Raw genomic sequence first — 12,148 nt, 5'->3', positions numbered from 1 at the left:
CCCTAGGCAAGTCCTTGCAGGGTCAAGACAGCCAAGGGCAAAATATTGAGCAAGGTGGAAGAAATGGCAGAAAAAGCAGCACAAAAACACACACGTCCCTCAACCTCCAGCTGAGGTCCTCGGAAGTTGGGTGGAAGTCTAACGCCCAACGAAGGGCTAGTAGGCATTATCCTGAGAGGCTCAGTGGTGCAATCCAGCCAGTCGGTGGCAATGGAACGAGGGTATCCATCTTGGAGTTGAAGGGTGTCCTGGCCAAACTTCCAGTACTGTTGGCCCTTAAAAACATACAGTGTTCCTGCAGCAGGACAGAGAAGTGACAGCAGCAATAGATTGACGCAGAGTTGCAGAAGACTTGAGAAAAGTCCCTGGAATAATATACAGTACAGAATGGTTTGGAAGAGGAAGCAGAAGCAATATAGATAGCCCTCAACGTACAGCCACAATCGAGCCTAACATTTGTTGCTATGTGAGACAGCGGTTCAGTAAATTCTGCCCCATTTTACAGCCTTTCTTGCCACAGTTATTAGGGGAATCACCGCAGTTGTTAAATTAGTGACACAGTTCTTACATGAATCTGGCTTCCTCATTGAGAAAGGTTGCAAAAGATCCCATGACCCCGGGACACTACAACTGCCATGAATGTGAGTCAGTTGACTAGTGTCTGAATTTTGATCACGGGACCCACATATGCACACCAGACCCTTTTATTTCACACGGTATGAATTCTTCTTTTCTTACAGCTGTGCATAGGACCTGCTTGTCCCAAAGGTGCTTTTTCCAAAAGGCAACTGGATTTTCTTGTGTCCCCCCACCTTTGAAAACATTTTGCTTCTCATCCAAGAGGCTTCTTCAGTTCTCAAGAAGCTCCTTGGATGAGAAGCGAAACATTTTCAAAGGGAAAAAAACCAAGAAAGTCCATCTGCCTTTTGGAAAAAGCACCCAGTCTGGGACAATCGTGACTTGGATGATTGAGAACCTACATAGACATTTAAAAGCTGAAAGGACCTGATTGTTCTTGAAAGGGTAGGATAGACTGGAGACCCCATGGCATTTCACGATTCCCAAGCACCCAGATCAACAGGAATGCAGGGAATCATCTGAGTCAACCCATGGACGACAGCCAACTCACCATCACTTTCACTCAAGATAGAGTCAACAGAGGAGGAGAACTGCTCCCAGGATTCCCGGAGGAGAGGGGAGGTGTCCTCTAGGTGCTGTGTCATCTCATCATAGCACCAGTAAAGGTCTCCCTTGAAGAAATAGGTTTTCTGGTCTGAAGGCCAGGAGAAAGCACCGCTGATGCCCCCTTGGGGCAGGCCAAAGTCTGTGATTGGGCGAGGGTAGCCCTCCTCCACACCATTGTCTTTAAATACCCAGTAGAGAGGTCCTAAAGAATGGAGAGAGAGAGAGAGAAGGGTATGAGCAACAGCAATAGCTTGTTATTGAAACCATTCATTCAGAATTACCTGCCCCATGGAATGGAAACTTGAAATCATCTCCCTTAATGCTACCAGGCTCCTGGCCTTGCCTGATTTATTTTAATTAACAAAAATGAGTGGGAGATAACAGGCAGGTTACAAAGCAATTGTCAGCCTAGCACAGTGCTGGCGAACCTTTTAGAGACCGAGTGCCCCAAAACTGGCCCCGTCCCACCTGCCTGCAGGGCCACTCACCACCTCCAGGGCCCGCCACAGATCGCCCAGCAGCGCCATGGTGGCCACGCCCTCTGCCCGCGCCTGTGCGCGATGGGGCGTGAGGGCAGAGTCTTGTCTGACTGCCATGTCCTTGGCTGCACTGCTCTGCATGGGCCACGTTCGGGGGCGACTCTCCTCCAGGGGGATGCTGGTGAGGAGGGGGCTGCAGGGGAAGGCAAGGCTGGGGCAACGGCACATGTGCCCACAGAGAGGGCTCCAAGTGCCACCTCTGGCACCCATGCCATAGGTTCGCCACCACTGGCCTAGCATCTTCACCTTTAGAATTTTTCTCAAGCTAGAGGCTTTTTGGCAGTACGGCCGTCACTTTTCAGAAGACCCTGCCTTACCCTGTGGGCTGAAGTCCTATTTTTGAAGAACACACAATTTGAGGAAGATTGAAGGATGAAAATATGCTCATTTGTTTCAAAAGAGATGGGACACATAGGCAGCATCTGGAGGGGTTGAGGGAGCGGTTAAATCTTTTGGCTTCAAGCAGCAAATAGTTGCAACTGAGATGATGAATTGGAATATGGTCCTGGAAATTTGCTAATGGGCAGTGCCAGTTCAAAGGTATATGGTGCCCCTAGTCCACATTGACTGATGGTGTCACCTCTCACTGACGCAAAGATTTTCATTTTTAGAAGGATTTGAAAGGGGAGGCAGCATTGGAGCCCCTTGTTGGTGGGCTTTTCAGTGGTGCCGGTTGACCAGGCTTTAGAAAAAGCATGTCGAGGTTGTCCTCGACTTACAACCATAATTACAGTTGTAAGTCATGATAGTCCTTAAGCGGGTGATTGTGCCCAATTTTATGACTTTTTCCATGGCAGTTGTTAAGCGAATGCAGCAGTCATAAAGCAAGTCCATTGTTCGCTATAGAGTATTTTTTGCCTGAAATCAAAAGAAAATGCCAGTTTCTGGGAAAAAATATTGTAAATCATGAACACATGATTACAGGACACTGCAAACAGCTGGATCATAACTACCTTTTGGGCGGGGTCTATCCTAATTTTAAAAGGACAGTAAGCCACCAATGGTAAGTCAAGGACTACCTGTATATGAGATGAAACAGCAAATCACTTTGTTGGAATTCATTGTTGGAATGTAATTTTGTGTAACAACTACAGTAGTATTCAGGCAGTAGATGGCAATGTTTATAAGTTTGGATCTATGGTATATACGCTATGTTCTTTTGTCGTAAGTAGAGTTTCCTGTTTCCTGTTACAGTTAAAAACAGTTAAGCAGTAAAGCACATGGTGACTGTACACTTTGTTTGATCTGTGGCGCTATGTATAAACAAAATTTCTAACACACTTCTTATTCCGCAGGTTTCTGTCTGGTCCTGCAGTTGATTATGTAGAGGACGAGTGTATATTTTGTGCTTTGAAATCAAAGTAATTAAATAATTCTGCTTCTTCTGTACTTGGTCCTGCGTTCTTTAAATCTGCCACGGCCAATGGCTTAAAAGCACGTCATGTTTTATTGGAACAGAATATCCTTCTGCCTTTGCCCAGCTCACTTTGCACTTCTGATCTTCTCACCACTGAAGAAGAGGATGCGATGATCTGCAGGTCTCTCATAAACAGCGTCCACTTTGCGGAGAGTAGAAGGAAGTCCTCGCCAGAAACGAGTGATCAGAGCTGGTTGTGGAGAAGAGAGATGCCGGCTTTGGGATAGGCGCCAGAAGTACTGATCTGCCACAAGAGCAGGAATAGAAAAAAGAAAGAGAGATTAATTTCCATCTAAAAGGTGATCCTCTTTCTTGGCAGGTATTTTGGTGTGTGTGTGTGTGTAGACATGGATGAATATGAGCCTATCAATATGAGCATTCAAAAAGGGTAATGAAGAATTGAAAGAAGACAATGAAGAGAATTAGAAAATGGAATGTTTGGGGCTTCTTTTAAAAAAGGCAAGTAAAGGAAGAGAAGATTGAAGTTTATAAAAAATATGTATGGTATGGAGAGAGGGGTTTTGCTTTGGCTCTTAATATTGGAATTTCTACTCTATTAAAAAAGGTGAGGGGGCTGACCCTGAATCTGGATCTCTTGACCATGTGCCCAATACCCCATCCAATAATAACACTCCAGCCTCTTTTTGTGCACCCTGAGAAGAAGAAGTTGCTTTGTCTGCAAGGTAACTAACCTTTGAAAAAGAATGTTTCTCCTCGGATCTGAGCAACAGCATCGATGTTGGAGGTACATCGGTCAGGAAATCCTTTTCCTGGTCTGGAACAAGGAAATTGGAGGGAAAAAAAAACAACTCAGCCAGTGGAATCCCTAAACTCTGTGTTGGTTTCATTAGAGATGGAAAAGGATCTGCCAGCAGCGTGAAAGTACATTTTACCCCCATGCAGCAATGTGTATTGTTCTATTATGAAGTAGATTTTGAGCATATCCGTCGAATTTCCTTCTAGGAAAGTCAGGGCAAGATAAATGGATATGATATTCCTATGTATGTTATCCTTACCCTGACACTGAATCAAACTGAGGGGCAGAAGTCATCTCACCTGAATTTGATTAGTTCCCTCTTTTGTTCAAAGTGGAAATGCTTCAGGTTCAACCAGCATCAGACCATGATTTAATAGCCAGGCTAGTTCTGGGATCATTGGCTGGGTTTTCACCCCATTTTTAAATAATATGGGAAAATATGTTTAGTGCTGTATTTCCTGGTTTTCCATCACGGATGGAAAAACAAAATTCTCCTTCAGTAGCCAGAATACCTTACTTATATCATAAGCTGAAATATCAAGATCAAAACATGGTCATATGTCCAGCTTTTATAAGTGCCTTTGTGAGCTTCATGGCTAAACTGGGATTATAGCTTGTTTTCTCCAGTTACAGTTACTTTAACATAATATGCTACCCTGACTTTAGGAAGTGGCATTTGCTTAAATATAAACTTCATTATTAGACAAAGACTGAAATTATTCACCATATTAATAATAACAGCAAAAGTTTTATCTATATATAAGTATAAAGAGTGTCATCTAACCTGACTGCAGGGAAATTCTGTGATAAGGAGAGAAGGCCTGGCAATGGGGTGGTTACATCATGCTTCTCTGGGGATTGAAAAACTTTACTCCCTGGTTTGAAAAGGAGAGAAAAAACAAGGAAACATGTTAAGGGAAAAGAAGAATTTTGGTGGCATACATTTCAGAAAATGGGAATAGACAGTCCAGACAAATGTTGAAAAGAAGGCCAATACAAATTAGACTGAAAGCTATTGAACTGCATCAACCTGCTTGGTCAAATACAGACATACACCCACACCCATACATACACACACAAACACACTGTCCATCACTAAAAGTTGGGCTGGAACTATTTCAGAACTGATAGTGGCACGTTTACTTATAGTGATGAGCCACTGTTTGTTTGAAGGTGATTCTACAGAAAATATGGGAGGCTTGGTTGATTGACTTTACAAACAATCCTCATAATGAATATGAATATTATTTATCATATTACTACATAATTATTATATGAATCAAGGATATTAAAATAATGAATTTAAATGAAAAGTAGGGGGGGGAAATCACACAGTTCTTATTCACTATTTCAGATCTGCAGATTAAAGAATGGGTTGGACACGCAAAACCAATACCTTCAGAGTTAGATATTGTCCCAAGATTTTTAAAAAGTTTTTTTTTAAATTGCAGTAGATCTGCTTTCCCCAACCTGGTCTTTAACAGAGCCCTTAGATGTCAAGCCTGTTGGTGGTGGATATTAGTAGGAGTTGTAGTGCACTGGATCTATTAGACAAAGTTGAGAAAGTTGGGCTGATCCACAGGACTCAGGCAAGGTCTTAACTCAGAAGACAGAACAACAGAGTTGGAAGGGACCTTGGAGGTCTTCTAGTCCTACCCCCTGCTTAGGCAGGAAACCATCCACCATTTCAGACAAATGGTTGTCCAATCTCTTCTTAAAAACTTCTAGTGTTGGAGCACCCACAACTTCTGGAGGCAAGCCGTTCCACTGATTAATTGTTCTAATTGTTAGGAAATTTCTCCTTACTTCTAGACTAATTCTCTCCTTGAATAGTTTCCATCTATTGCTTCTTGTTCTGCCTTCAAGTGCTTTGGGGAATAGGTTGACTGCCTCCCAGCAATGTTTAATTAAGATCCCAGGTTGTTGCACTTACCGTAAAGCTTCTGGATTTCAGCATGATCCTCCATGTGCAACTGGTATTGCAATGGGTCTCCTACAGGTCCCCGGTAATATGGGTGCATGATAGAGTGCTTGGAAGATGAATGTGCTAAGCCAAGGCTGTGGCCAAATTCATGAATGGCCACAGCAAAAAGGTCGGTGCCAAAGTCATCTGTCAAACAATGAAAATCACTGATTGAGTGATCCAGACTGAGTCTACAAAATGAGAGAAGGCATCACAAATAACACAGCACAGGATCAAAAGGACAGCAAAAACACCATCCTGTCCAACAGATGATGGGCCTGGGTTGCATCAGAGGGTGAATCTTTGGATACAGGGCAACATCTCAGCCTGCTTAGTGGATAGAGGAAAAGTCAAATTGGCCAGACTAGCAAAATAGTTTTATTTATATGTTGTTGTTAGTTGCAAAGTTGTGTCCAACCCACCGCGACCCCGTGGACAACGTTCCTTCAGGCCTTCCTGTCCTCTACCATCTTCTGGAGTCCATTTAAGCTCACGCCTACTGCTTCAGTGACTCCATCCAGCCACCTCGTTCTCTATCATCCCCTTCTTCTCTTGCCCTCAATCTTTCCCAGCATCAGGCTCTTCTCCAGTGAGTCCTTCCTTCTCATTAGGTGGCCAAAATACTTGAGTTTCCACTTCAGGATCTGGCCTTCTAAAGAGCAGTCAGGGTTGATCTCCTATAGGACTGGCCGGTTTGATCGCCTAGCAGTCCAGGGGACTCGCAGGAGTCTTCTCCAGCACCATAGTTCAAAGGCCCAATTCTTTTGCGCTCAGTCTTTCTTATGGTCCAACTTTCACAGCCATACATTGCAACTGGGAAAACCATGGCCTTGTAAAATCCATATTTTTACTTTTTGTTTTTCAACATTGGTTTCCACCAAATCTTCCCCACACGAAATTAGAAAGATAAATTATTTCTTGGGTTATGGTGGAAGTCTGAGAGCACCATCAAAAAAAAAAGATGAAATGGTGGGAATAAAGACATGATGATGGTCAAAGAAAATAATCTTTTTTGGTTGAGGTAGAAATTAGGGGCCCTACTTTGGAAGTTTGAGAGAACAATGAAAAATCCCTGTGATAAGAGAACTACATCAGAAAATGCATTAGGGAATGTATATGTTGACTTTACTGTGCTTTTTTGTTTGATGGTTACCCTACCTCCATGTCACAAGTTCAGCCGCCTCCTCAGGGTCATTGTAGCTCCTTTTGGACACTCACTTGAACCCATAGAGAGGTCAGCATGGGGGAGAAAAGTACATGCAGCCTTAAAGTCACTCAGAGGGTCTACTCACATTCAAGGCAAGGCAAGTACAGTTGACCTTCAGACTTTTAGATAAAAGTGGGGTGACAGGAAAAGACAAGAGCAGGATTCTACGCATGGATTCTCCATCCAATGTGAGCCTTCCATGCAGTCAGGCAAACACCTGAACAGGTTTACAGTTCTTAACTCTTCCACTATGAGAGAAAGTCAAATTACCTGGTGAGCGGAAAGTCCATTCTTCGTCCCCATCAAAATGGACAGTGCCAGCCCTCAGAGGGTCTCCGGGAAAGAAAGCATGGGCCACCATCCCACCAGGTCCATCAAACGGATAGTTGTCATGGTGATCCAAATGGAGGAACTCCACAGAGATGTCAGCATTGTGGCCGCCAACCTCATGGAAGGTTAATGGTATAGCTTCACTCCAAACCTTTAGGGCATAATAGATCAATACTCTCATCGTCTCTCGGCTGAGACGGGCTCTTTGGGGGTAGCTCTTCACCCTACGGGAAAAGTAAGATGGATTTGCACTAATCCTAAACTAGGTTTAATGAAACAGAATTCCTGGCTTCACATAACACACCATACCCCAAACAAATAGACTTATATAATGGCTTAACACGATGCCCAGGTTCACTTAGCAGGCGGACTCCATTGCTGGATTCATCTAACCACAATAAACCACCAGCTACCCATGTCCATGTTAGCCTAATTGTCCGAACCCTGTCACTGAATCTTTGTACAGGATACAATTCTTTTTTCAGTCTATTTTCTCACCCAACTGATGTTTCTCAGCCTCAGCAATTTTAAGATGGGTGGCTGGGGAAGACTGGGAATTGGAAGTCTACCCCTCTTAAAGTTGCCACGGTTGAGAAACATTGCCTTAAGCCCACATGTGGATACCTACTTCCAGGAGATGTTTCTTTTAGTCCAAACTGAATCAACGCTGCGCCTCTTTCGACTTTTTCTCCTCTGCCATCTCTTCTTCCTTGCCCTTGACATCAAAGAAAGCTTTGGGGGGATGTGGGGGATAATATCAGGCAAGGCACAGCGAGGCATCCGGATCAGACTCAGCGTGGCATCATCTGCAAGAATTCAAACACCCAGAAATGTTTCACAGTGAAAAAGTCAACTAGTTCGACTTCAATTCTGCAAGGAAGTGGAACATTTTCCTAGGACAGGGGTAGGCAACCTTGGCTCTTTTATGACTCATGGACTTCAACTCCCAGAATTCCTGAGCCAGCATGGCTCAGCTTGGAAACCTCTCCCTTTCCCCTCAGCATGGCTGGCTCAGGAATTCTGGGAGTTGAAGTCCACGAGTCATAAAAGAGCCAAGGTTGCCTACCCCTGTCCTAGGACATACCAATTTTCCACCTCTTTATTTTGCTGAGTCCATTTTGCTTTTTTATGGTGTTCAAAGAACATTTCTATGCATGGCCAAATTTCGGTCCTTGCCCTGTGTCTTTCCAATTGCCTTGCCTCAATTTCTTAGAAGCAGGTAATTTTGGGGCCAGTTATATTAGCAGACAGGCTTAACCCTAACTTTCTAATGGCACTGAAGAGTCCTTTGTCCTGAAATGCACTGATGCTGCAGAGTCAGCGACATATAAATTTAATAAACAAATTCTGAAAACTAAACAGTATATGAAAAATGAACCCTAATTCTAACAGAGATATTAATATTCCTCCCCCCCACTATCTGTAGTGACAGATAGCAAAGATATGTATTTCCTAACAGAGCGATGTGGATAAAATTTTCCTGATAGTTTCCCTCATTTTTTATTTTCATCTTAGAATCCACTGTGGAAAACCTTTGCAATTTTGCCTAGGAGCAGAGAAATTCTCCCCTGTGTTAATTTAGCAGCTACCTCTTTCCAGCAGGCAATTAATCCAGAAAGCTGTCTTTCCAATCATCTTTATTTCAATAAACAAAACTGAGCAACAGAAGAATGCACAAAAAGAACGGTCTTCCCTACTTCATTATTTTTCTTCCTCGCCCGATTGACATAGGGAACATTAAAAAGAAATGTAAATCCAGACCTTCCACTCTCTCCATTTTCATTTTTCTAGCTACCACAAGTTCTAGGTAGCTCATCCCTCTGAGAATTAATATGATTTGACTATTTCTGGGAGGCGCATTTAATTACTGAAGATATTCAATTAGTGCCTGAATCTCTCAGGGATGCTACAATAACATCTTTCACTGGAGTTCATTCAGGGGACTGGACTGACCTCACATTTCTGGGTTGAGAGAGATATCCACTGCAAAACCATGGGTCCCCAAGGAGAACAAGCAAGGTACTAATATCTCTCAGTTTTGTTATACCTAGAATCCCAGTTTCTGCAATGCCAGCAAAACGCTGCATCGTACGAAGGGCTGTAGTCACATCTTCCCACGTCTGTAGTTGGCCTGTAGTAGGATCAGCAGGTGGAAGGTATCCATAATGTATTAACCACTCCTAAACAAAGATGATCAGTAGATAACATGAGATTCTGTAATCCTGCCTTTCCTCCTGGGAATTCTAAATTTCTTAAACTGGGCCTCTCTAATTTGCTTATACTGCTTTTTTGCCCACGCAGAAGAAAAACCACAGGGCCAATTCTCAAATACCTAGCTACAAAATTGCGGATTCTGCATTTTGCCCAAGCCCTGAAAGATGCAGCCAGATTTTTGGAATGCTTTTCTATACCAAATTGCTGGTGTTTCATTTCTTAAAAGAGTTTAGATTTCATTTATGAAATGGTGGGTTTTTAATTTATCAAACAACTGGGCTTTTAATTTGTTTTTAAGGTGCTCTCAGGGAAGAAAAAATATCTCACTACCTTTCACGAAAGCCAACTCTCCAACTCAAGGGTGTTCAATCTCAGCAATTTTAAGAGAGGTGGACTTCAACTTCCAGAGTTCCCCAGACAGTTCCCTAACTGCTGGTTAGGGAATTTTGAGCAGTTGAAGTCCACATTTAAAGTTGCTGAAGTTGAGAAAGACTAATCTAATCAATGTCCTCAATCACCCAGAGAAGATCTGCAGCACAGAATTGGCTTGGCTTTCGCCATTTTGTAGACCAGGGATTCTCAACCTTGGCAACTTTAAGACTTGTGGACTTCAACTCCCAGAATTCCTCATTGCTGGCTGAGGAATTCTGGGAATTGAAGTCCACAAGTCTTAAAGTTGCCAAGGTTGAGAACCCCTGTTGTAGACGCACCCATCTTCTTAGTGTCTATGGAGATTCTCAGTCATCCAGGTCATGGTTGCCCCAAAGGTGTTTTTTCATGAGGCAACTGGACTTGCTTGTTTTTCTTGCAAGACGTTTTGCTTCTCATCCAAGAAGCTTCTTCAGCTTCTCCAGAGCTGAAGAAGCTTGGAAGAGAAGCGAAACATCCTCAAAGAAAAACAAGCAAGTCCAGTTGCCTTGTGAAAAAGCACCTTTGGGATACCCATGGTCTTAGGTTTTCTCAACCTTGGCAACTTTACGATGTGTGGACTTCAACTCCCATAGCTGGCTGGGGAATACTGGGACTTGAGGTTCACACGTCTTAAAGTTGCGAAGGTTGGGGAACTCTGTCTTAGATGTTACAACTCCCCAGTTTTCAGTCCCCGAGTTTTACCACCTTCAGGTTTGACTTACAATGACTTCTCCACTGGCATCAGTGGGCGTGGGGGCAGGATTGAGGCAGGATGATGAAGATGGTAGAAGCAGACAGAAGAGAAGGCAGTGTAGAGAGATGGCAAGTGGCTTCGTCCTTTGTTTTTCCTCCAGGTGCTGTTGCTGAGGCTGTCTGTGATATTTCTTAGGAAAACACACTTTTCCAGCCTCCATCCAGGTGCTGCTCACTGTTTTGGTGAGTTCACCACCGCTTCCAATTCTGGAAGGGGAAAAAAAGGATTCCTTTTTTTTCTGCAACCCAGCTAAGCTGGTTTATTTTATCTGGGGGGAAAAAAAACCAAATGTATATCAACTTCAGTTCCAGGAGGAAATCAAGGAAGATTGCTCTTTTGTTCCATAAACTGGTTTTTTTGTGTGTATTTGACCCAAAACTTCTATCTTATCACTAGCCACCACGAAAATGGCAAAAATAAGGGACAACCTTCCTAACGAATTATTTGACAAGTATATGAGGTTTGATTAAATCTTCCTCCTAGCCAGATGTTTTGAAACTCATCCCTACTAACTTTTACTTATTCTACTTTATCTAAGGAATTCATTGCAGTGGAGATAGCAGGCCAGCAGTTTAGTGGTTAAGGTACTTGCCTAGAAACCAGGAGACTGTGAGTTCTAGTCCCACCTTAGGCATGAAAGTGGGCTTGGAGACTTTGTGCTAATCACCAGGAGACTGTGAGTTCTAGTCTAGTCCCACCTTAGGCATGAAAGCTGGCTGGGTGGACTTTGGGCCAATCATCAGGAGACTGTGAGTTATAGTTTAATAATAATAATAATAATAATAATAATAATAATAATAATAATAATAATAATAATAATAATAATAATAATAATAATAATGATGATGATGATGATGATGATGTAGTAGTAAAGTTGGAAGGGACCTTGGAGGTCATCTAGTCCAACGGGGACGAGTCCGTCCTTTGGGATATGGTAAAGCCTGTTTACCGACAGGTCAGAGAAGAATTTTTGAAGGTCACAACCTCGTAAGTGGCGAAGACCTCCGTCCAACAAGGTGACCAATTAACAAGAGTGACAGTCCTTCAAAGAGGAATCAAGAAGGTTGCTTCTCTCCTTGATTAGTTTCCATCCCTTGCTTCTTGTCTTGCCTTCAGGCACTTTGGGAGTTGAAGTCCACAAGGCTTAAAGTTGCCAAGGTTGGAGACCCCTGCTCTAGTGAACCCATTGCTTTTAGCACGTATGATGGAGCTTGAGTGCCACATGATTTCAAGACGACGGCACTCAGTTTGTGCCTTCTCTGTGACTAGCACACCCTTTGTATGTTCCACTCAGAGTTATTATCCTACGCAGAAGCAGGCAAAGTGAAGCCGTGGGCACCGATATGCTATGGATGCTTCTTTCAAGTTCAA

General features: G+C 43.1%; 1 protein-coding gene across 1 annotated transcript; it reads right to left on the bottom strand.

Moving 5' to 3' along the window:
- Positions 1–2: 2 nt before the first annotated feature.
- Positions 3–10,776, bottom strand: LOC107286237 (matrix metalloproteinase-17-like). Its single transcript, XM_029283890.1, has 10 exons — positions 10,746–10,776; positions 9,446–9,578; positions 8,027–8,204; positions 7,339–7,622; positions 5,832–6,008; positions 4,683–4,773; positions 3,834–3,916; positions 3,233–3,385; positions 1,130–1,387; positions 3–295 (listed from the first exon to the last, which is right to left on the bottom strand). The coding sequence occupies exons 2-10, from the start codon at positions 9,483–9,485 to the stop codon at positions 3–5; spliced, it is 1,557 nt and encodes a 518-aa protein (XP_029139723.1). The 5' UTR covers positions 9,486–9,578; positions 10,746–10,776.
- Positions 10,777–12,148: the final 1,372 nt, after the last annotated feature.

The sequence above is a fragment of the Protobothrops mucrosquamatus genome, unplaced genomic scaffold (genome assembly GCF_001527695.2).
Source record: "Protobothrops mucrosquamatus isolate PMUCROS unplaced genomic scaffold, P.Mucros_1.0 scaffold262, whole genome shotgun sequence".
In the NCBI taxonomy this organism is placed as follows: domain Eukaryota; kingdom Metazoa; phylum Chordata; class Lepidosauria; order Squamata; family Viperidae; genus Protobothrops; species Protobothrops mucrosquamatus.
This window is presented reverse-complemented; position numbering and strand designations above follow the sequence as displayed.

What these genes read in the sequence shown, in the direction of transcription:
- LOC107286237 (XM_029283890.1), bottom strand. Translation starts at nt 9,485, where the DNA reads ATGCAGCGTTTTGCTGGCATTGCAGAAACTGGGATTCTAG. An exon ending in TGAAATCCAGAAGCTTTACG is followed by an intron (nt 4,774 to 5,831) that starts GTAAGTGCAACA and finishes TTTTCAAACCAG; the next exon opens with GGAGTAAAGTTTTTCAATCC. An exon ending in CAGAATTTCCCTGCAGTCAG is followed by an intron (nt 3,917 to 4,682) that starts GTTAGATGACAC and finishes TCCTTGTTCCAG; the next exon opens with ACCAGGAAAAGGATTTCCTG.